The sequence below is a fragment of the Equus przewalskii genome, chromosome 7 (genome assembly GCF_037783145.1).
Source record: "Equus przewalskii isolate Varuska chromosome 7, EquPr2, whole genome shotgun sequence".
In the NCBI taxonomy this organism is placed as follows: domain Eukaryota; kingdom Metazoa; phylum Chordata; class Mammalia; order Perissodactyla; family Equidae; genus Equus; species Equus przewalskii.
The window spans coordinates 33,567,096-33,591,457 of record NC_091837.1 but is presented as its reverse complement, the minus strand read 5'-3'; the positions used below and the strand labels follow the sequence as shown (position 1 = coordinate 33,591,457).

General features: G+C 40.0%; 1 protein-coding gene across 6 annotated transcripts in view; it reads right to left on the bottom strand.

Moving 5' to 3' along the window:
- ARHGAP28 (Rho GTPase activating protein 28) overlaps nucleotides 1-24,362 on the bottom strand; it is a 186,283-nt gene that overhangs the window by 70,038 nt on the left and 91,883 nt on the right. For all 6 annotated transcript variants that reach the window (XM_070629464.1, XM_070629463.1, XM_070629460.1 and 3 more), the window contains exons 2-3: nucleotides 14,514-14,716; nucleotides 3,272-3,489 (exon numbers count right to left, since the gene is read on the bottom strand). In XM_070629464.1, coding sequence (XP_070485565.1) covers nucleotides 3,272-3,489; nucleotides 14,514-14,716 — 421 coding nt within the window. The remainder of the gene's footprint in view (nucleotides 1-3,271; nucleotides 3,490-14,513; nucleotides 14,717-24,362) is intronic.

The window sequence follows — 24,362 nt, the reverse complement described above, 5'->3', positions numbered from 1 at the left end:
CTCCCAAAGGTCATTGCGCATTCAGTTATGTGTTGTGCATGATATGAGGACACTCGTACGTCTTTGTGGAGACATATGTAGATGTGACTGCCTGTGCACTGCTCGTGGCACTGAGCCACTTCTCAGCCAATACTTGCTGGGCGCCATGAGAGTACTGCTCTCTGCGAAAGACACTGCCAACCGCCGACCTCAAACTCAGGGGCTTGTCTTCCTTAACAGGATCTTGATTTGTTTTTCAAGAACTTTTTTGCCCAACTTAAAAAAAATAAATATCAATTTCCCAAGCTTCCTTGCAGCTAAGGAGGATCATATAACAGTCTGGACAATAAGTGTGGAATTCTACCAAGTAACATTTCCAGGAAAGTAAGGTCAGAGGGACAGAGTCAGTGGGTACAAGTTTCAAGAACTGCCAGTAACATGGATATGGTGCATAGAATAGCCCAAAAAACTTGGGCAAAGGAATGAAGGCCACTTATGAAAGAGAAAATAGAAGCTGGATCTATGCTATGGAAAAGGAATACCTATCTTCAACTTCTTCTTAAAGAGAGAAAAACAAATCTACATTTGTATAACTCGTGATTTCTTGGGTTCTCTATTCCATGCAGTCAAATGTACACATAAGCGATATAATCATGTTTTTTAAAACAGACCGTATGACTATACTTATACAGTCAATTATAAATCAGTCCCACCTTTAACTAAGTGTTTATCAATTATGAAATTGGAAATAAATTAGATTGACTATTTTGCTCAGTTAAATGCGTTACTGAAAGGAATATTTGATTCATATCTCCTGACTACTGAAACACTGGAATTCCGTTCATGAGGAACAGGACTGTAGAGTTTGTTACGTATCCAGAGGTGGATTTGTTTCTGATATTTAGTCATATAATGGCTCTACTAAAACAAGGGTTAAATATTCTATTCCTTTATGGTAAGAACTCCATTGAAAATTAAGTTTATGGTATATTTAATGAAATCATAAAATTTTATTTGGGCCCATAGAAATAGTCATTTTCCACCTTGCTTGTCCATATTTTCTAAGTTTCCAAAACATTCTGCATTACTATAATAAGGAAAAAAAAACCCACTTTTTGGAAAGGAACAAATGCTCTTGAACAATTAGCACAAGGAAACTGGATCAAGAGAGCAAAGTGCACAAACGCCTTCTCCTGCCTCTGCAAATCACACAAGTGTCAACAGAAATACCTTTTTCATAGAGTAGATCTAGAAACCACTAGACATTTCCATTAGCAGAACAGAAATTGTTGGATGTCCCTGGAAGACAAAAAGCAAGCAAGAATGGTTTGATAAAGGTAGAGGAAAACCTCAGCATGAAAAAATGTACAAGAGAAAAATGTGTGGAAGGTAAATGCTGATCCAGAAAAAGCACACAACCGGAATGAAAATAAAAAGCAGGAAGACATCTCCCAAGTAAGAAGACAATGACCAGAGTAATTGAAGAATGTTTTTCTGAACAAAGAGGCCAGGAGACCTTTCCTCCCTCTAATACTGAACAGCAGGCAGCAGCTAACTGTGATTCCAGCATAAAACCCAAGTGTCCTCTTGGTGGCAGAGTAACACCTGCCTTGGGTGGGAGTGGCTGTCCTAGGATGGGTGTGGCGGTCCTGGACAGAAAGAAAGTTGAATTGTACTTCACTGAGGCCTCTAAAAGGGCATGGACAGGAGTATAAAAAGGGAAGTTACATTTGCCTGAAAAGGAAATAAATTACAATTCTTCAGGACTCTTGTTCCTTTGGCATTGATGCCATATTATTTGTCAAAGTGAAGTGTAACAGTTGACACTGGCACACTTCACCACTCACACAGGCCCAGACTCCTATTCAAGAGAGTTTTTGGGAGAAAACAGGTGTACATAACTGCGTAGGAAATATATAGCCATTACCTATACTAATCAATCAATCACTCAATCTAGTCCTCCATTAACAAATATGAATCAACACCCAAGGATCAAAATCAATTAAACAACAGCAACGTAATGATGTCAAAAATAAGGAAGGCAAAAATAAACAGATGACCCTGAAGGAAGCAGAGAGGCCAAGGCCAAGAAGAGCGCCTTGGGATTTCAGGGTTAATTTACACCCTCAGAGCGCCGAGAGGCCACTGCAGCCAAGAAACCAGCACGGGTCGCCAAAACAAAGGGGCGCTGAGGAAAGGCGAGGCTTTCAAAAACCAACAGTGTGACTGTTAAATTATTAAAAATTAATGAAAGGCAGAAGTATGAATACAGCTATGGCCAATGTCATTAATATGTCTAAGAGAAGATATGACTTACAGGCAACCGAAAGAAACTCAAACTGGAGACTGTCTTCAACCATGCTTGCTAGCTAATATCCTTGAAGTTTCCATTTGCGTCATTGTTGACATTACAATTAAAGAGATGAGAAACCTAAATCAGAGTGATTAACTAACTTGTCCCAGGCAACTTTATCCGTAACTGCAGCAGAATATCATTTCCTTTTTTCTGTATAGTAATGACGCCCAAAGTTCCAGGAAGCTTATCCACGTAAAGCCTAATATAGGACCTTGCACAGAGAATGCATCCAGTAAGCATTTGTTGCATCAATGATGCGATTATTGCAATGATGCAATGAATGAACGAATGAATGAGTTGTAAGGCAGAGCTAGCAGTTAAACAAACAGAAACAGGAGAACATGAGTAATAACCTCAGAAGCAAAATTGTGGTCAAGGAGCTGCGAAGGGTAAGCTGGAATTTCAACCAGCCATTTCTCAGAAAACATGTGATCCTTCTCTTATGGTTTTTGAGTCATTCTCTTGCCCACTTAATTAATGCTGGGATCTCTCACTTTTTACCATTTTAATTTATTTGAACATAAAGACTACCCTACCCACTCTCCCTCCACCACATTTAGAACAAACCATCCGGACTTGCTTATAATACTACGGCCCACTCCTCCGGGACTCCTTTGCCTGTCCACAGTTCCGTTCAGCACTTACACTTAAGTAAAGGCTCTGCGGACCCTATCCACAAAGACTTGCTCCAATACCAAAGATGTTATTCTCCAGCTACAACAAAGAAGGGAATAAATTTAGTGTTGAGGGAGATTGCCATATGGGAGATAAGGAAGGATCACTTAAGTGTCATATTTGTAAAATTGCACACTGAGCTGTCTGCTTTAGTTTTCTCTAAAACCTAGAGGGTAACCAGCCTTTGCTGACGTTACTGCCACATCCCCTCCCCCTCCCCCACAATCAAATGAAACCTTGGGAGCCATGTTCATTACTCACAGGAGATTCGCTGACTCCAAAGATGTCTCTGACATCCCTGACAGATTGCTTGTTCTTTTTTCTCATGGTCTGAGTGTAAGTATTATATCTCTTTTTCACTGCAGCTGCTTGGGTTCGGGTCAGTGTAGAGAGCAAGGCTTTCCCATCCTCCTCTTCATCACCGGAGATCAGGGTTGATAAACCCACATCTTGCAACCACTCTGCCTCAAGTTCTCCTTCTGTAAAATAACATTACCAAGAAAAGCTTAGAACATTCTCTACAGGAATGGGGGACATCTGTATCTGTAGGTCTGTGCGTATCAGTGAACAAGAAATATCAGTGAACAATACACTAAGATTGTTCTTTTTTCCTTGAGGGTATTATGTTAAGTGAAATAAGCCAGATGGAGAAGGACAATCTCTGTATGACTCCACTCATATGTGGAAGTTAAACACGTAGACAAAGAGAACAGATTAGTGGTTAGCAGAAGAAAGGGGGGGTAGGGGGTGGGCACAAAGGGTGAAGGGGTTCACCTACAACATGACTGACAAACAATAATGTACAACTGAAATTTCACAGGGTTGTAAACTATTATAATCTCAATAAAAATTAAGAAAAGGTTGTCCTTTTCCCCACAGTAATTATGGGAAAGGCCTATAAGAATGAATGAAAAGTCTATATTATATTTTTTAAATAAGTCAAATTTTAAAGTATTTTCTAGTAAAGTTAATTGACAAATTTGGTAAGGTAGTTTCCCTTGCCAGAGTTAAGTATAAGCCATATCTTTACTACCGATTTCAAAAAATTATAAAATATGAATATGTAAACTAAAACCATAATAGAAAAAGAGTGGTTTAATGGTACAACAAAAGGATTTTTAAACCCCTCAAAAGCAAGTTCAAATCCCAATGCCACCATTTACTAGCTGAAGAACTTTATAAAATTTTAGGATATCTCTAGGCCGCAGTGTACTCTTGGCAAAATAGAATTAGTAATAACAAAAGTATGAGGTGGCCACGAGCATGGCTGTATCAATGTATTGGTGACAGACAGCAAAGAATCTGGAGCAGTAGTGCTCAACAGATATTCCTTATTCTGAAGATTAGGTAATCTTTCCTGTTTTCAGAAGGCAATTAAAAAACTTATAATTCATTGTAATGAAAATCAATCACTAACGTAAATTAGATGTGCAGAATCACAAAGAATTAAGAATAACAACATCTTATAACAGAAAATCCACTGCACATACATTTCTTGGGAACTATGCTAAACGGCATGGTCTGAATGAGGTTTGTTTGAAGACCGGGTTAGACTCATTTGTAAACAGCCTGTCAAACATCAGTGTGGGAGTCTCCGACTTTGCCTACACTGTTGCATCATTGGTCCCGGAACAAAGCCGTCTAAGACGCTTTACAGGCTCAATGTCTTAGCCACGTGACACTTTTATTTGCTATCTGTTTTCATTATTCATTTGCTTTAGGAGTTGTCCCTTTAACAGAAAACGCAAAAGTAAGCTTAGCAGCCCTAATCTAAAATAATAAACCTTTTAAATTAGTAAGTTATGACTTTGAAGTCTTCCTTTACTTAAGTCTTAGATAAGATTTTTCACTCCTGAAGACAAAATTTACAAATACAGACATACCTCAAAGATATTGCGGGCTTGGTTCCAGACCACCATAATAAAGCAAATAGCACAATAGAGCAAGTCACGTGAGTTTTTTGGTTCCCAGTGCACACAAAACCCACATTTATGATTTTATATATAGAAAACCCTTAAGAATCCACTAAAAAACTTTTAGAAATAATAAATGAAAACGGTCAAGTTGCAGGATACAAAACCAACATACAAAAATCAGTTGTGTTTCTCTACACTAACAATGAAGTAGCTGAAAGAGAAATCAAGAATACGATCCCATTTACAATTGCAACAAAAGGAATAAAATACCTAGGAATAAACTTAACCAAAAGGTCAAAGATCTGTACACAGAAAACTATAAAACATTGTCCAAAGAAACTGAAGAAGATACAAAGAAATGGAAAGATATTCCATGCTCTTGGATTGGAAGAATTAACATCGTTAGAATGTCCATACTTCTTTTTTTTTTTTTTTTTAAAGATTTTATTTTTTCCTTTTTCTCCCCAAAGCCCCCCGGTACATAGTTGTGTATTCTTCGTTGTGGGTTCCTCTAGTTGTGGCATGTGGGATGCTGCCTCAGCGTGGTCTGACGAGCAGTGCCATGTCCGCGCCCAGGATTCGAACCGACGAAACACTGGGCCGCCTGCAGCAGAGCGCGCGAACTTAACCACTCGGCCACGGGGCCAGCCCCAGAATGTCCATACTTCTTAAAGCAATCTACAGATTCAACGCAATCCCTATCAAAGTTCCAACATTTTTCACAGAAATGGAACAAAGAATCCTAAAATTTATATGGAACAACAAAAGACCCCAAATAGCCAAAGGATTCCTGAGAAAAAAGAACAAAGTTGGAGGTATCACACTCCCTGATTTCAAAATACACTACAAAGCTATAGTAACCAAAACAGCATGGTTCTGGCACAAAAAGAGACACACAGATCAATGGAACAGAATCGAGAGCCCAGAAATAAACCCACATATGTATGGACAGCTAATTTCCAACGAGGGAGCCAAGAACGTACAATGGAGAAAGGAAAGTCTCTTCAATAAATGGTGTTGGGAAAACTGGGCAGCCACATGCAAAAGAATGAGGTAGACCGTTATCTTACACCATGCACAAAAATCAACTCAAAATGGATTAAAGACTTGAATGTAAGACCTGAAACCATGAAACTTCTAGAAGAAAACATAGGCAGCACGCTCTTCGACATCAGTCTTAGCAGCATATTTTCAAGTACCATGTCTGACCAGGCAAGGGAAACAAAAGAAAAAATAAACAAATGGGACTTCATCAAACTAAAAAGCTTCTGCACAGCAAAGGAAACCGTCAACAAAACGAAAAGACAACCTAACAATTGGGAGAAGATATTTGCAAACCATATATCCGATAACGGGTTAAAATCCAAAATACACAAAGCACTCATATGTCTCAACAACAAAAAAACCAACAAACCAATTAAAACATGGGCAAAAGATCTGAACAGAGATTTCTCCATAGAAGATACACGGATGGCCAACAGGCACGTGAAAAGATGCTCAACATCACTATCAGGGAAATGCAAATCAAAACTACAATGAGCTATCACATCACTCTGGTCAGAATGGCTATAATCAAGAAGACAGGAAACAACAAGTGTTGGAGAGGATGTGGAGAGAAGGGAGCCCTCGTACACTGCTGGTGGGAGTGTAAACTGATGCAGCCACTATGGAAAGCAGTATGGAGCATCCTCAGAAAATTAAGAATAGATCTACCATACGATCCAGCTACCCCACTGCTGGGTATTTATCCAAAGAACTTGAAAACACAAAGGCATAAAGATACATGCACCCCTATGTTCATTGCAGCATTATTCACGATAGCAAAGACTTGGAAGCAACCTAGGTGCCCATCAAGGGACGAATGGATAAAGAAGATGTGGTATTTATACACAATGGAATGCTATTCAGCCATAAGAAATGATGAAATCCGGCCATTTGTGACAACATGGATGGACCTTGAGGGTATAATGCTGAGTGAAATAAGTCAGAGGGAGAAAGTCAAATACCACATGATCTCACTCATAAGTAGAAGATAAAAATAATGACAAACAATCACAAAGCAACAGAGATTGGATTGGTGGTTACCAGAGGGGAAGCGGGGAAAGGTGGAGGGCGAAAGGGGTGATAGGGCACACGTGTGTGTGGATGGATTGTAATTACTCTTTGGGTGGTGTTCCTAGTGTAATCTACACAGAAATCAAAATATAACAATGTACACCCGAAATTTATATAATGTTATAAACAATGTCACTGCAATAAAAAAAACAAATAATGCTAAAAAAAAAGTAAGCAAACTTACTTAAGGTATGAGAAATAGAAAGTAATAAATAATTTAAAAGAAAAACTGGAAAGTGAATTAAAAAATTAAAACCCCTATGAAAAATGTTTTTAAAAAGATAAAATGCATTAAAAAATAAAGTAAAATCAAACGTTAAAAAAGCTATGTTTATACTATACTGTAGTATATTAAGTGTGCAACCGCATTATATCTAAAATAACAATGTATATACCTTAATTAAAAGATGCTAAAAATATGCTAACCATCATCTGAGGCTTCAGTGAGTCATAATCTTTTGGCTGGGGGAGGGTCTTGTAAAAAATGCAGTATCTTGGAAGCACAATAAAACAAAGTACCATAAAATGAGGCGTGCCTGTAAAGTTTAACATGAAAGTTTTAAAAATTGGATTTTGGGGGAGCCAGCCCAGTGGCATAGTGGTGAAGTTCATGCTCCACTTTGGCAGCCCGGGGTTCGAGGGTTTGGGTCCTGGGCTCAGACCTATGCACCGCTCATCAAGCCAAGCTTCAGTGGCGTTCCACATACAAAATAGAGGACTTGGCACAGATATTAGCTTAGGGACAGTCTTCCTCGAGCAAAAAGAGGAAGATTGGCAACAGATGTTGGCTCAGGGCCAATCTTCTTCAACAACAATCAAGACTTTCCCCCTTCCTTTCTCTCTCCTGCCGCGACGCTGGCCCAGTGTCCCTCACCTGAACGGCTGCAGTTCCCTCCCAGAAGTTCTTCCCATCCCCAACTCGCCTTCCAATCCATTCCCAGACTGTAAATAAATTAGTCCTTTCAAAATGCAATATAAACCCATTACCCCTTTCTAAAATAATGCAACAATTTTTCCTTGCTCTTATGATTAAGAATAAAACCTTTACATGGCCCACAAGATACGAAGCTGCTTACCCTTCTGGCCACAACTTGTAGCACGTTCTCTTCACTCTCTCTTCCGTAGCAATACTAGCCTGCTTTGGGTTCCTCATAAGCTTCCTGCTTTATTTTGTTACAAGGCCTTTGGACATGCCAGTCCTTCTATCTGAATCCCTAATTATCAGCCATTGAATCATTCAGTTCTCAGTTTATACATTCCTTCCTCAATGAAGTCTTCTTTTCCTGAACCCCGCAGAAAGGTCAGGTCCTACTGCTACTTATCCCAATACTGTTGTATTTCTTTTTCCTTCAAATAATTTTTCCCAAAATAATATATCTAGTTATATTATTTGATTAATTACTTTCTCTCCCACTAGATTACAAATTCCATTAGAGAAGAAAACATTTTTGTTTTTGCTTATACCCCTAACACCACCATCTTGCACAGTGCCTTCACAGAGTGGGGATGCATATTTTTTAATTATTAACTAATTAAATTTCAGTTGAAATATATAATTAAGAAATTTCTATGTCATAAAATGATGAATACAAAACATCAACTTTTAAAAATGAGTAGCTATCATATGTACCATTCCATACTGAAAATCTACCACCTTAGTGAGTTTGTTGGGGAAACATATCAAAAAGGGAATAAAATCTTCCAGTAAAGGTAAAGTAGCTTGTGTAGAAATAACAGTCCGCGTACAACAATTATGGACTCTGAACTAAGTACGGAAACTAACCACTTTGACGGTAACAGAGAGGAACCAAGTGCAGGTAGGAAGTGACAAACAATTTAATTTTGATAAAAGGAAATGTACTAGGTGAGATTCACATTTATACAACTTTTCACCCGAGGTCATTGTCCAATCCCTACAGTACAGGGTGGCAAGAACCCAAACTGAAAGCCCTGCAGGGTCTGACTTATTGGAAGGGTCGGAGGACAGAGTATGGGACTGCCAGAACAGCTGGAGAGTGAGGGACACATTCCTGTTAGGAGGAGCCACACAGGAGAAAGCTGCGTATAAACTCCGACCAAACCCTTGCATAAACTTTGAACTAAAAAGCTTTATGAGAGACTCCAAGTATCCCATTGAAAACAGCAGTGACCAAAGTTACAGATGCTGCAGAGAGCAGGGAAGACAGAGTTGGGAGTGTGAGTCCAGCCAAGTTCACTGCTAGAACGGAACTTAACTCCCTTTAGAGGAAGACAATGGAATACAGAGTCTCTGAATATATCAATAATGCTACAATACTACTATATCAATGTTACAATAAAAAATAAAACAAACAAAGGACTAATTTATCAAGAGAAAAGGTAGTCAGTAATGACTCTGAGATGACTCTGATGTATGACAAGGTCTTTAAGCACCTATTATATCTATGCTCAAGGACTTACAGGAACAGATACTCATGATAAGTGAACAGAGAATCTCAGCAAACAAATGAAAAGTATGACTAAAAGAAACTAAAAGAAGTAAAATGCAAATTATAGAACTGGAAATTAAAATATAGTAAATGAAAATTTGCTGGAAGGGCTTAACAGCACAAAAAAAGAGGAAAGATTGGCAGCAGCTGTTAGCTCAGGGCAAATCTTCCTCAGCAAATAAATAAAAACAAATAAATAAATATATAAGAAGTACACACACACAATGCTGTATTGATGCATGTATAACATATGTAGATGTTATACCTATGGTGATAGTACAAAGTGCTGGACAGGAAAGGAAATGGAATTATACTGCTGCAAGATTCTTACATTTTATATGAAGTATAATAGTTACTCTAAGTAAACTGTGATAAATAAAGGATGAATATTATAATACCTAAACAGTCACTAAAAAGAAAAGAATCAAAGTAGTATAGCTAACATGTGAACAGAGAAATTATAAAGAAATACGAAAAAAGAGACAGATAGGTAGAGAGTAAAGAGATGGAAGAAGAAATACCCTGCAGAGATTAACCTTCAGAAAGCCAGAGCAACCACATTAACTTTAGACAAAGCCAACTTCAAAACAAGGAGTATTACTAGAAGCATGGAGGAGCATCATTTTTAACAACAAAAATCAATAAAATGGGCCAATTCAATAAGGAGGAATAACAATCATAAATTTAGGTGCACCTAATAACAGAATTTCAAAATACAAAAAGCAAAAACTGAAAGATTCAAAGGGGAAAAGAGACAAATCCACAATCATACTTGGAGATTTTAACAACCTTCTCTCAGTAATTGATAGAAAAATTAGACAAAAATTAGTAAGGACACAATAGATGTGATCAAATGTACAAACTGCCTCAATCTGATGGGAATTTACAGAGTAGCACAGCAGCCAACAGTGGCAGCACACATCCTTTTTACGTGCACTGGAGCCTTGACTAAGACAGAGCATATGCTGGCCATAAAACAAGTCTAAATAAATCCCAGAGAGTGAAACTTACAGACTATGTTACCTAACCATGACACAGTTAACTTAGAAACCAGTGACAATGAGACGTCTAGAAAATCCCCAAATATTTGGAAATTTAAAAATGCAGAAGAAAAACGAGAAAATACCTAAAACTGAATGATAATGAAAATATGATATATCAAGATTTGTGGGACAGAGTAAAAGCAGTGCTTCAGGGAGCCGTTCATATTCGAACAGATAAAAGATTTAAAATCAATGGTTTAGGTCTCCACATTAAGAAAGCAGAAAAAGCAAGAAAATTAAACACAAAAAAAGTAGACAAAGAAGTACAGATCTTATTCATCTTTTCAAGGAACCAAAATTCTAGAAAAGCATGTAACAAAATTCAACATCTATTCACAATATTCCCAGAAAACTAGGAATCCATGGCCCTCTGATAAAGAGCATCTATGAAAAATTTACAGTTACCACCACATTTAATAGGGAATATTGAACCTTTTCCTTACAAAATTGGAATATGGCAAAAAAAATGCGCTGTTGCCACTTCTATTCAACTTATATTGGAGGCCCTAGCCAGTACCATAAGGCAAGATAAAGAAATAAAAGCATAAAAATCAGACAAGAAAAAGTAAAACTGTCTCTATTCACAAATGACCTCTTTGTTTACATGGGACATCCTAAGAAATCTAGAAGCTGTCTGGAAAAGCTGTCCTAGAAAAGGAATTTAGGGAGGTAATGGGATATAAGGTCAAGGTATAAAAGTCAATTGTATTTCTATATACTAGCTGCAAATAATTGAAAAATGAGAGAAAGAAAGAATGAGAGAGAAAGAGAAATACTCAACTAAAAGACCCCATTAAGAATACGAATAGGTAAGCCACAGACAGTGAGAATATATTCACAATATACATATCTGACAAAAGCCTTTTATCCAAAATATATAAAGAACTCATACAACTCATTAACAAAAATACAGTTTTTAAAAATAGTCCAAGGACCGGCCTGGTGGCCTAGTGGTTGCATTCAATGCGCTCCACTTTGGTGGTGCGGGTTTGCAGGTTCAGACCCCAGGCACAGACCTACACCATTCATCAGCCATGCTGTGGCAGCAGCCCACATATAAAATGGAGGAAGACTGGCACAGATGTTGGCTTGGGGCTAATCTTCCTCCAGCAAAAAAAGAGGAAGATTGGCAACAGATGTTAGCTCAGAGCAAATCTTCCTCCCTTCCCCCACCAAAAAAAGTCCCAAAGATTTCACAAAGCAAGATATATGAGTGGACAATAAGCACAGAAAAAAATGTTCAACATCTTTAGTCATCAGTGAAATGTAATGACAACCACAATGAGATACTGCCACACATCCAGTAGAATTGTTCATTCACAAGTCTGATAATACCAAATGTCGCATGGATGAGAAGCAAGTGCACTTTGTCATACATTGCTGGAGGGCATATGAAATGGCACAACTACTTTGGAAAAATGCTGGCAGTTTCTTACGTAGTTAAACACATTCTATGAAAAATCCTATGTATCCAAGAGAATTAGAAACATATCTCCACAAAAAAGACTTTTACAAGATTGTTCACAGCAGCCTTATTCATAACAGCCAACGCTATAAACAGCCCATAAGTCTGTTAACAAGCCAATGGATAAACAAATTGTGGCATATTCATAAAACGAACTACTGCCGTTAGGGGTTGTATTGTGTCCCCTAGAAAGATATGCTGAAGCCCTAACCACCAGCCCCTGTGAATGTCACCTTATTTGGAAACAGTGTCTTTGCAGATGTCACTAAGATGTAAGTTGATATGCGGTCAAGGAGTAGGCTAGGTCCTTAATCCAGGACGACCGCTGTCTTTACAAGAGGAAGAGAGACACAGAAACAAACACAGGGAGTGGGCCGTGTGAGTACAAAGGCAGAGAATGGCATGTCGTGTCGCCTACAAGGTATGGAACACCAAGGATTGCCAGCAACCCCAGAAGCTAAGAGAAAGCGTGGAACAGACTCCCCTAGGACCTCCAGAGAGAGCACGGCCCTGCCGACACCCTGAGTTGGGATTCCAGCCTCCAGAAGCGTGAGAGAATAGATTCCCATCGTTTCGTGCCACCTAGTGTTGTGGTGCTTTGGTACAGCAGCCCTAGTAAACCAGGACAAACCACCTGATAATAAATGGGGAGGGACTTGTGGGCCACCAGATGAATCTCCAAAACATTATGATCAGTGACAGAAGCCAAACCTGAAACTAATTCATGATGTAAAAACGTGAGAACTGTGGTTGCCTCTGGCCAGGGACAGCGCATCTAGGGGAGTGACGAGATAGGGGAAAAGCACGAAAAATTTTTCTGAGTCGATTGAAATGTTCTCTCTCTTGATTAGTGTGAAACTGCAAGAAAGCACGCATTTGTCAACCCTCATTGAATTGTACACTTAAGATCTGTGCATATACTCCAAGGGAAAATGTCTGTAAATAAATATTAAACTCTAGTTAGTAGGTTTGCTTTTTGTAGTAGTTTGTTAGCAAACCTGAAAATATTGTCTGTGTCCCCCAGGCTTCAGCAAATGAGTAAAGATACTGAGGCTATGGAAGCTGGGTTTCTTACTAGGGTGGAGGGAGCTATAAATACAGAAAGAGATGACAGCAAACCCTGTGCTGTTGGATTGGAGTTAGAGGGTCTCAGTATGAACTCATGGTTTTTAGTATGGAAAGCCAGCCAGCTAGTAAGAAAAGGGGTGGAAAACAGGAGATATTTTCCTTTTCGTGTCTTTCCGTCTCTCTGGATTTGAAATGGCAAAATGTAAGGAAGTAAGTAAAAGGACTAAGAATGCACGTCACTGACAGCGGACGGTTCCCTTGAACGGATTCTCATTAAATGTGTGCTGGGACTTTTTCTTTCTAATGGTATGTGAACTATACTAATTGTGGTGCATCTAAACTATTATTTCTTAGTCCTAAGAAAGACAGACTGGTAGAAAAGGGAATAAAGAATGAAAGGGTTTTTTAAGGTTTCATTTATTTTGGTAGTTGTCTTGAGGCTAATCACTGGCTAATGAAAACATTCTTAGGTGTATAGTTACTAAACTTACCTTCAATCTTTCTTCGATATCTTATGTATTTACTTATTTATAGGCAGGACCTGGAGGAGATGACCTATATTTTTAACCCCAGATGAGTAAGTTTGGTTTTTTTAAAACTAAGGACAGGGGCCGGCCCTGTGGCTGAGTGGTTAAGTTCACGCGCTCCACTTTGGGGGCCCAGGGTTTCACTGGTTCGGATCCTGGGCGCAGACATGGTGCCACTCATCAGGCCACGCTGAGGTGGTATCCCTCATACCACAACCAGAAGGACCCACAACTATGTACTGGAGGGGTGCTTTGGGGAGAAGAAGGGAAAAAGAACCAAAAAAAAAAAATAAAAATGGGGCAGGATAAGAATATATATATTAAAAAAAAAAAACTAAGGAAAATTATACTCTTTTATTTATTTATTTTGGTCCTCAACTTTCCATTTAGTTTCACTGAAAATTAGTATATTTTCTATGGGTTTTATTTTGTAGAATACAAAACAATCCATTCTCTAAATACATTAACACTAGTAAATACTTCAAAGTCAAAATTTTTTTTCTCCAAAATTATACTGGCAGTTTTTTTTCCCGTCTCTCACTCTTTTCTTCTGGTAATTAATAGTCAAGTATACTGATGTAAAAGCCACCAATATTAGAATGTGCAGTCTGCTAGATGATGGCAAATAAAATCAGTAGGAAGGCACAGCATCCCTAGGTAGAGACAGGTGAGGGATCAGTTTGGATTTTGTTGACAGCCCTCCTTCAGGTCACGTCACCTTGGACAGACACCACCCTGAATGAGTCTAGTAGATATAAGTCAGTGGGAGCAGGTAGCTGATAGGCCGAATTCTAGTAATTAATCTGTCAAACTACTAGTAGGATGATTCCTACCTGCCAACATAACAAGAGAGGGCAGGCATACAAAGAAAGCACACAGGAGAGCAAATGCAGCACCTTACCGTCCACAGGCTTGACCTCCACCGGCACCTGCTCCTCTCGCCCCCCCATGCTGTTCTCTTTGACACTGTCTGTCTCCTGCCAGAAATCTCCCACCGAGGCACTGTCCACGGAGGCCTGCGAGTTGGAGCGGCTGACAGCAGGCGAACGTAGGGATTCACTGGAAAGCATCCTGCTAATTCTCTGGCAGCGAGGAATGGATTTTCTGAGGAAAGAATAATATCTGTGAATGAGAATCAGTCCCTTTTATGCTATAAATCGTAAAATTAAATTTATGTTGGAAATCAACAGAGAAATGGAGTTAGTGTGGTAGAGAAGGGTTTGAGGAAATAATCTCCATTCAGTGGCAGCCCATCTTTTTTATTCTCTATAATTCATAATGACTCTGTGGCCATATAGGAATTACCACGAAAATACTTTTCATAATTTTCACACACTCATAATGTGGGAAGTTATCTGTATTAGTCAAAATACATAGAGTAAAAGTTTGCCTCTGTAAAGTATCTAAGATGATGACAGAGGGGGGCGTAAAAAGTCGACTGCTCACACCTATCAGGATGGCTACTATCAAAACCCAGAAAACAAGTGTTGGAGAGGATGTGGAGAAACTGAAATGCTTGTACGCTGTTGGTGGGAATGCAAAATGGTACAGCTATTGTGGAAAATAGCATGGAGGTTCCTCAAAAAATTAAACACGGAATTAGCATGTGATCCAGAAATTTCACTTCTAGGTGTACAGTCAAAAGAATTGAAAGCAGGTTCGCCAAGAGAGTTGCACATCCATGTTCATAGCAGCATTATTCACAAAAGCCACAAGAGGGAAACAACCCAAATGTCTGCTGACAGATGAATGAGAAACAAAATATGGTGTATACATACAGCGGAATATTATTCATCCTTAAAAAGGAAGAAAATTCTGACACACGCTCCAACATGATTGAACCTTGAAGACACTATGCTAAGTGAAAAATGCCAGGCACAAAAAGACAAATGCTGTATGATTTCACTTACACTAAACACCTGGAGGAGTCAGATTCATAGAGGCAGACAGTAGAATGGTGGTTGCCAGGGGCTGGGGAGGAGGGAGTGGGTGCAGAGTTTGAGTTTTACAAGATGAAGAGAGTTCTGGAGCTGGATGGTGGAGATGGTTGTGCAAGAACGTGGATGTACTTAATACCACGGTATTGTACACTTAAAAATGGTTAAGATGGTAAATTTTATCTTATGTGTATTTCATCATAATTTTTTAAACGGAAAAAAATTTTTCAATTGGCTTTTGAGCTAATGAGAAGAAATAACCTATAACATTATATAGAAAACCCTACATTAGGATGGGGAAGTGGGGCATCAACCTTGAGCACAGAGCCCGCCGTTGAGAAGGGCAGTGTGGGCTCCTGTTATCACTGCTCCATCTAGGAGACAGACAGCTGAGTAAGGCATGAAGCAGCTTCAGGGGGCACACTCCTCGTGGGGCTGCTGCAAGGACTAAACGGATTAGCACATGCAGAGCATTTAGAACACAAGAACATTCAACAAATGTTAGTTTAAAAAACAACAGACACAGTAGGAGAGATAGATGCCAAAATGCTGAAATTCTGAGATTTTGGTGATTTATGTAAAACTAAAACAAAATATTTTTATGTAAAGTGATGGATGTGTTAACTAACCTTACTGTGGCAATCATTTCACAATATATATGTGAATCAAATCATAGCACACACCTTAAACTTACACAGTGTTACATGTCAATTATATCTCAATAAAACTGGAAAAACTTTTTCTAAATATTTGAATTCCATGATACATGACCGACAAATATTATGTTTCCTAGGAACAGAATATTTGATTAACTGGAACACTTTGGTCTCCAATCAAGAAGAATAACTGAGTTACTTTATGTAATAAAATCTTGTGTTCTTGTTCCTAACATGATGTTTTTCTTTTTGATTTTCCAACTTGGTGTGGGTACGCAACTCCTTTCAAAGAACTCCTCCACGCTTGTCTTCTCTTTGGGTTCAGGTAGAACTGGACCCAAAGACTGAGACCACCTCTTAACCAATGTGTGGTCTGAGAGGTTTCACCCAAAACAAGGACTCCTGGCTAGAAAGAGGTAACCAGAGTGATGGCACAGAAACATCCAGCAGTGGACATGATGACTCAGTGAGGACAATTAAATTTTGATGTGCACCACTGGACTGCTATCAAACTGAGCCATGTCCACAGCATATGTAAAGCACCGACATGCATGAGAGTACAAAAAGAGAGGGCAATAAGAAATAAAATCCTATGTGCTCATATTGTCTACACCTCTAGGAATCCTAGATTTCTAAATCACCTTTGGTAGAAATTTCTGGATTTTTATCATTGATCCTTTCATGGTACCGGACTGTACGTAGTTCTAGTTTTGAACATTAACTGGCAGTGAGTTAGCCAATTTATTTTTAAAATTCAAAGCATTTCAGCGGACTGGTTCAGTGGCGTAGTGGTTAAGTTCACACTCTCCACTTCAGTGGCCCGGGGTTTTGCTGGTTTGGATCCTGGGCCACCCCACTCATCAAGCTATGCTGTGTTGGCATCCCACATACAAAGCAGAGGAAGACTGGCACAGATATTAGCTCAGGGACAATCTTCCTGAAGCCAAAAAAAAAAAAAAATGAAAGAAAATCTCAGGAAAATATGAAATATCCATTTTTATTTTGTATGCTGTGCTGTATGATACAAATAATGTTAGGCAGCTTTGTTTGATAATTGAGTGATAAGAGTTTTTCACTGAATTCTTTATAGTTTGAGAAGACAGACACATTCTAGTGGTTGAATACATACAAAATCAACAAAGGTATCAAGACAGTTACTGTTCTCTTTATTATTTTTAGGCTTTTAAGCCTTTTCCCTTTAGCAACAAGACCTATACTAAAATCCACTGACAAACTCATACAATACTAGCGCAAACATCTACTGCTTATAAAATTGTGGTTAACCACCACTGCTCACACAGCTGCTGCCCTCCATGCACCATTCTCAGAAGAGCTATAGAGATGCCCCAAACTTCTTTAATTCTGGATTTTTTCAGGTTTATTTCTTTAAAAAATAATATGCTTGACTTGTAAAAAATTTACAGTCTCCATAGCAGACAAGAAGCAAGTTTTTAAAAATTATAATCAGGCATATTCTAAGTATAAAAGTTTAAATAATATGCAATTGTACAAAGCAAAAACTGAAGGGGTCCTGCCATCTGTATCACATCAACATGATTCTACAAGCTGCTCTGTTTTCCCCCCTCAAAAACATGTCATAGACATCTTTCCCATGCCAATACAAAGGGAACATCTCAATGGCTGCATGGAGTAGCATAATTGATCTTAGAAATTAAGCAAACATGCAGATATGCCCAAGCACTGAAAATGTTTGAAGAAGCGAGAAATTTGGGAAATAATAAGTGAATCTTAGATAGATGAGGAGCAGAAACATTTGGGGCTAATAATGATAATTTCAGTAGGAGCACACAATTTCTTACTCATGCAAAGGGTACAGTGATGGAATCTCAGAGAAGAGATCATCATAAAACTCTGCTGGGGGCAGGAGGATCAGACATGAAATACATGTCATGAGCATCTGACTAACACACTGGTCAGACACAATCCGCCCAAAGAATCCTTTCATGGCAGTGGTCAACTATGTTTTTTGGCAAAGAAGTCAGACAGCATTTTTGGGACAAGCACAGTTGGCAGAGTTCTTACTTTTTTAGTTAGGGATCCAATATGTCCCCCTTCACCCAGGGTGGGGTAGGGACCATGACCTTGCAGTCTCGAAGCATCACACAACTGAGATCCTCAGGCTTATCCAACACTTCGATGAGCCTTAACCTGCATCTTCATACCTTTCCATATTAGGACAAATAGGGCTTAAGCTTCGTCAGCTGTTTGTATTTTTTTATTCCAAAACAATAGCAGGAAAATGTTACATGAAAAGCAGAAGGCAATTGTATTTCACAGCAATTTTTGTTGGGAAAACAACATTAGGTTTAAAATTAGATTTTAAGTGCATGGTAATTACCATAAATTCTGGAGTGGCATTAAAAGAAGATTTTATTATTCCATTTTTTCCCTCTATTATCTTTCTAGAAATAACTTGTATTCTATTTTAATGATTACTGGAGATCTATAATTTATTACCGTCAACCTTGAATTCGATTTTACAACTTCAGACAATGTAAACACCTTACAGGAGTGTAATTTGCCCTCCACTCTTTCTGTTCCCATCGTCACATTTGCTGCTTCTTCACAGGTTTACAGCCCACAATAGTGATTATAGTTGTTGCTTTAAAAAAAGTCAATGATCTTTTAAAAAATTAAATAGTCTTTTTTTTTTTTTAAAGATTTTATTTTTTCCTTTTTCTCCCCAAAGCCCCCCTGGTACATAGTTGTATATTCTTCGTTGTGGGTCCTTCTAGTTGTGGCATGTGGGACGCCGCCACAGCGTGGTTTGATGAGCAGTGTCATGTCCGCGCCCAGTATTCGAACCAATGAAACACTGGGCCGCCTGCAGCGGAGCACGTGAACTTAACCACTCGGCCACGGGGCCAGCCCCTAAATAAGTAGTCTTTTATATTTATCTTTCATGGTACTTTTTTTCCTTCATGTATGTCCCTGTGTCCGTCACAGATCAGCTCCAACCAGCTTTGAGAACTTCCTTTAGGGTTTCCTCTCTCTTTCCTCAGCACTTCCTTGTGTGTGTGTGTATGTGAGGAAGATTAGCCCTGAGCTCACATCTGTGCCTGTCTTCCTCTTCTTTGTATGTCTGTGAACCAGAGAACCTGGGCCACCGGAGTGGAGTACACGGAACTTTAACCACTCAGCCTTGAGCTGGCCCCTCCTCAGCACTTCTTGTACTGTGGATCTGCTGGCAACAAATTTCCTATGGTTTTTTAATGAATATGTCTTTAACTCACTTTCATTGTTGACAAATGTGTTTACTGGGCATAGAACTCCAGGCCAGCGGTCTGTCTGTCTGTCTGTCTGTCTTGCAGGGAAGATGTGCCCTGAGCTAACGTCTGTTGCCAATCTTCTTCTTTTTTCCTCCCCAAGCCCCAGTGTGTGGTTGTGTATCTCAGCCATAAGTCCTTCTAGGCTTCTACGTGAGCCGCCACCACAGCATGGACACTGACAGATGGGTGGGGGGTTCCGTGACCAGGAAACAAACCCGGGCCGCCAAAGTGGTGAGAGCGCGAAACTCTAACCACTAGGGCACCGGGGCTGGCTCGAGGCCGGCAGTTTTTACTGTTGTTTTGGAAATCTTTGAAAGATGTGGTTCCATTGTCATCCAGGCTCTTTAATTCTGATGAGAAGTCAAGTATAATTCTTATTGACATTCTTGTAAACATAATGTCTTTTTTTCTCTACCTGCTTGTAATAGATTTTCTCTTTATCTTTTGTTTTTATCAGTTTACTTAGGAAATACCAGGACTGTGACTTTCTTTGAATTTATTCTGCTCAAGGTTTGCTGAGCTTCTTGAATCTGTGGGTTGATCTTTTTCACCAATTTGGGGATATCAATTTTCTCTTCAAATATTCCTTCTGTCCCAGTCGCTCTCTACTCTTCTTCTCAAACTCCAATAACATGACTGTTGGACCATCTCATACTGTCCCAAATGTCATTCACATTTGCTGTCCCCTCACTCTATATGCTTCAGTTTAGGGAACTGCTATCACTCCGCCTTCAGGTCACTCTTCCTTTCTTCTACGTGTCTGTCCAGTTTGCCGTTGGTCCATCCAATGAATGCTTTAATTCTCATACTGTTTTTTCATATCAAGAATGTCCAACTAGTTCTTTATAGAGATTCTATTTCTCTGTTGACATTATTCATCCTTTAACCATTTTGTCCATCTTTTCCTCTAGTCTCTTGAACGTATTTATCACTGTCATTTGAAAGTTCCTGTCTCTTACTGCCAACATCTGTGTTGTCAGTGTGTCTGCTAATATTGATAAAAACAGTCAATTTTTTATGGGTCACACTTTCCTTTTCTTTTACAAATCTCATAACTTTTGGTTGTGTGGCAGATATAAGTTTTTAAAAGAACTCTAGAAAACTAGAGTAAATAGTAATTTCCCCCAGAAGGGCAAGACTTTTTCTCTGGTAGTTGGAGGAAACACACATCACTTCAGGCCAATCAAGAGTCGAGCTGGGTCTGGGCTGGGTAGCAACTTTAATTTAGTTTAGGTTACTGCAGGTTTCAAACGCTGTGAGGGAGAGATCTGTCCTATTTGTATTAAAGGTCCCTCCCTCTAGGAGGGCTTGGGATAGACGCATGGGACCACAGAAATCGCTCTCTGCCTTGTACTGAAGGTCCTGCCTCTAGGAGGGCTTGGGATAGACGCATGGGACTACAGAAATCGCTCCCTGCTTTGTTCCTAAGGTGCTCCCTCTAGGAGGGCTTGGGATAGACACATGGGACCACAGAAATGGCTCTCTGCTTTGTACTGAAGGTCCTCCCTGTAGGAGGGCTTGGGATAAACACCATGGGACCACAGGAATCGCTCTCTGCCTTGGAGCCTAGCCCCAGCCTCCTGTGTTGCTGGGCTCTCAGCAGAAATCCCAAAGGAAAGAACTGTCAGGTATAGCGAACCTGCTCTGCTTTTGGGGCTTCAACTGATTTCAGTTTGCTGTGCCCATACAGGCAGCCATTAACAGCTCCGTGGTGTCTCCCCGCCCCAGCAGCGTCCCTCTGCACAGCAGGCACCCTTTTTCCCAGCAGTGCACAGACTCAGGGAGAGAGCCACAGCCAGAGAGGGAAATGAACCCCGAGCTCTGCTCACCTAGCAAGGGCTCTTCCCTCCCTGAAATTTAGTTCCTTTAGATTTCTGTGTGTCCGCAGCACTCCGCTGTCGTTTTTAAAACAATGATTTTTACATTTATTCTTTTTTCGCTAGTTGTTACAGTGGGAAAAACAGTTGGCCACCACCTAGTCTCTGCCCTAACCAGAAGTGGAACTCCCACAGAACACTGTAAACATATCACACTTTTTAACATTGTATTTGCTAATGAACTGCTTGCTCTGTCTAATCACAAGTTCAATTGTTCTAGTATATTCCATAGCATATTTTAAAAAGACATTCTTCCTGCTAAGAAATACTCTTGAGCCTTTACTGTCTCTTATATTAAGAAGAATTTCACATACAACAATTTACTATCATACACATTACATCATTTGGTACTTACATTAACCCCCCGAAGTAGCCAAAGCAAGCATTACACATCTCATTATACAATGAAGGAAACAGTTACTGGGAGGAAAGTGGAGACTTGTAACTTCCCATTGCAAGCACAATAAGATGCAAATTCTTTTCGATAATGTCATGGCCCAGAATGTGGACATTCTGTCCTCAAATCTCTTCTCCAGTTGCATCTTATACACATCACTCTCCCTGGCATTAGCATGAGCCATGCTAATCTTCTCTCAGTTTCTCGAAAAAGTCAAGCTCTTTCTTCATCAGGAAATTTTGTTTTTTCCGCCTGGAACATTCTCTTGCTATTTCCACGGCAAGATGCTTCTCATCATGCTGCTCCCGACGGAAATGTCACCTCCTCAGGGACTCTTTCCTATCCCCTAACGCAGCACTCCTCCGGTTACCTGCTGCTCAGCTCTCTGCACCTCCTTCTCCCCATTCATCAACCATATTCACTTCATCTATTTGCCTACTTCAGTTTTGGGGGACGATTTTCCCCAATAGAATATAAAGGAACCATGGCTGTCTTATTTTCACAGTATCCAGCCAATCTACTCAGAAATATGACTGAATGAGTAGCGACACTGGAGCCAGGCTATGAATTCAAACCTTTTCAATCCTGTCCAAACGCTTTCCCTATACTAATCTTCCTTACTTTCAAAGGCCCGCTCAGGCCTTTGTGCATCTGTGTATAGCTATGTATGTTTTTATACCACAGAAAGACTATAATGTAGTGATTTAGAGAAAAACTCTGAAGTCAGTCAGCCCAGGTTTAAAGGTGCACTCTGACACTTTCTGGATCTACGATCTTGAGCAAGCTATTGAACCTCTGTGCCTCCATTTCCTAATCTATAAAATGGGAGTAGTAATTATATATACATCCTGGGGCGATTATGAGGATTAAATGAGGTATATATGTAAAATGCATGGCATGTGGTAAGCCCACGTGTTAAGCGGTTACTATAATTTAACTAACTTGTTGGCATGCCCACAGCTAGATCTAGGGTCAGGCAATAATGGGTGGTAAAATACGACAGGGGCACTAAAATATCACTAGAAATGTAATGAGATAAATAAAACTGCATTTATCAGAACTCCTCTCTGACTCAACTCCATTCCCGATGCTTGTTTTCCTAACTCCCTTATACTGGAAGTAACTATCTGACACAACCTGGCCAACGACACATAAGAAAAATTGCTCTCCGTGGTTTCAGTGAAATCTTTTGTGTTAGCCCTTTCTCTTCCTCCTTCTCTCTTCTCAGAATGTAGACAAGATGACTGGTGCTTCAGCAGCCATCCTGCAACCATGAGAGAAAAGCCAAGAAAACTGCAGTGCTCAGCCTTGATATTTCTGAGAGTCAGAAATAACAGCAGACGCTGCCTATCTCTGGGCTTCCAGAAATGTGAGAAAAATACACTTCTGTTTTTAACAACTACTCTAATCTGTGTTCTTGTTGTTGTTATTGTTACTTGCAATCCAAATTATTTCTAACTTATAATTGGAAGGAATGCTTTAATAAGCCACTTGAGGTGGGGTGAGATGTGACACCCCCTCCACCCCACCAATGGGAATATTCAAGTAAGAAGAGATAGTCAACATCCTGCCTCCTAAAGGAAGGTGGGGTCTAACGCAATGATTTTCCGTTGTAAGGGTTGCCAGATTACTAGCCTAGCCCCATGTCTCAGTCGGGCCTGGATCAGCATGCGCACTACAAAGTTAAACTTCATTCCCGCTGAAGGTTTCCCTGTAAATGTACAGGGAATGCGTTCGCATTGCTCTCAAATTCAACACATTCCAAGAGCTTTGCGAGGAAGACACCAACACCAAAGCTCTCCCACTCTCCTTCTGAGAGAGAAGGGTGGAACCCCAGGGCGCTGTCTTGGAGGGAAGCTCGTGGCAGCACAGCGTGGCCGTCTGGAGAAATGGTCTGGGACGCTGAGTGCAGGGGGCCTTTGCAGCAGGGCTCTTGCGAGAGAAGTCGCTCCCATCTGCGACAGACCCTGGGCACAGCCCCAGAGAGGCAGCTGTCTGCCCTCCTAGCTTCCTCAGGAGGCCGTTCTGATAAAGCAAGATGACAAATCCCTTGTTTTTATGCTCTGGTTTCTCAGTAATCCTTGGATTCAAACACACTTATAAACAAGCTCAACTTGGATGTCTTGCAAAAAGCACTTGAAAGGCACTGGTGATAAAAGGAAGCTATAGTTTCAGAGTAATGGAAGTAAGAACACAGAGGAGGTGCCTGCCCTCCTTCTCAGGCTCCCTGGCTCTTTCCACAGCATTGCAGCGTCCTCTCATCCCCCTCCCGCCTTCCCAGTCCTCTCCATTCCGCTCCTGGCCTGCCTCACCCCTGTTAGGGGCACAAGGAGAAAGCTGATGAAGCCCTTCTGTCAAATGTAAACAGGGCTGCCTGAGCCTCTCTTTGGGCAGTAAAGGATACAGAAAAATGTGTTTGTAGATTAGGGGGAGTCTTAAAACAGCAAGCAAATCTTAGTCACTCAGCAGGGAACATTTGAAAACTGGATTTTTTTTTTTTTAACCAACTGAAGTTCACACCGACAATTAAATTCTTTTGCACTTATCTATCACTTCTGAGTACATGCCGTGTGCTAGGAATGGGAAGCGTGGC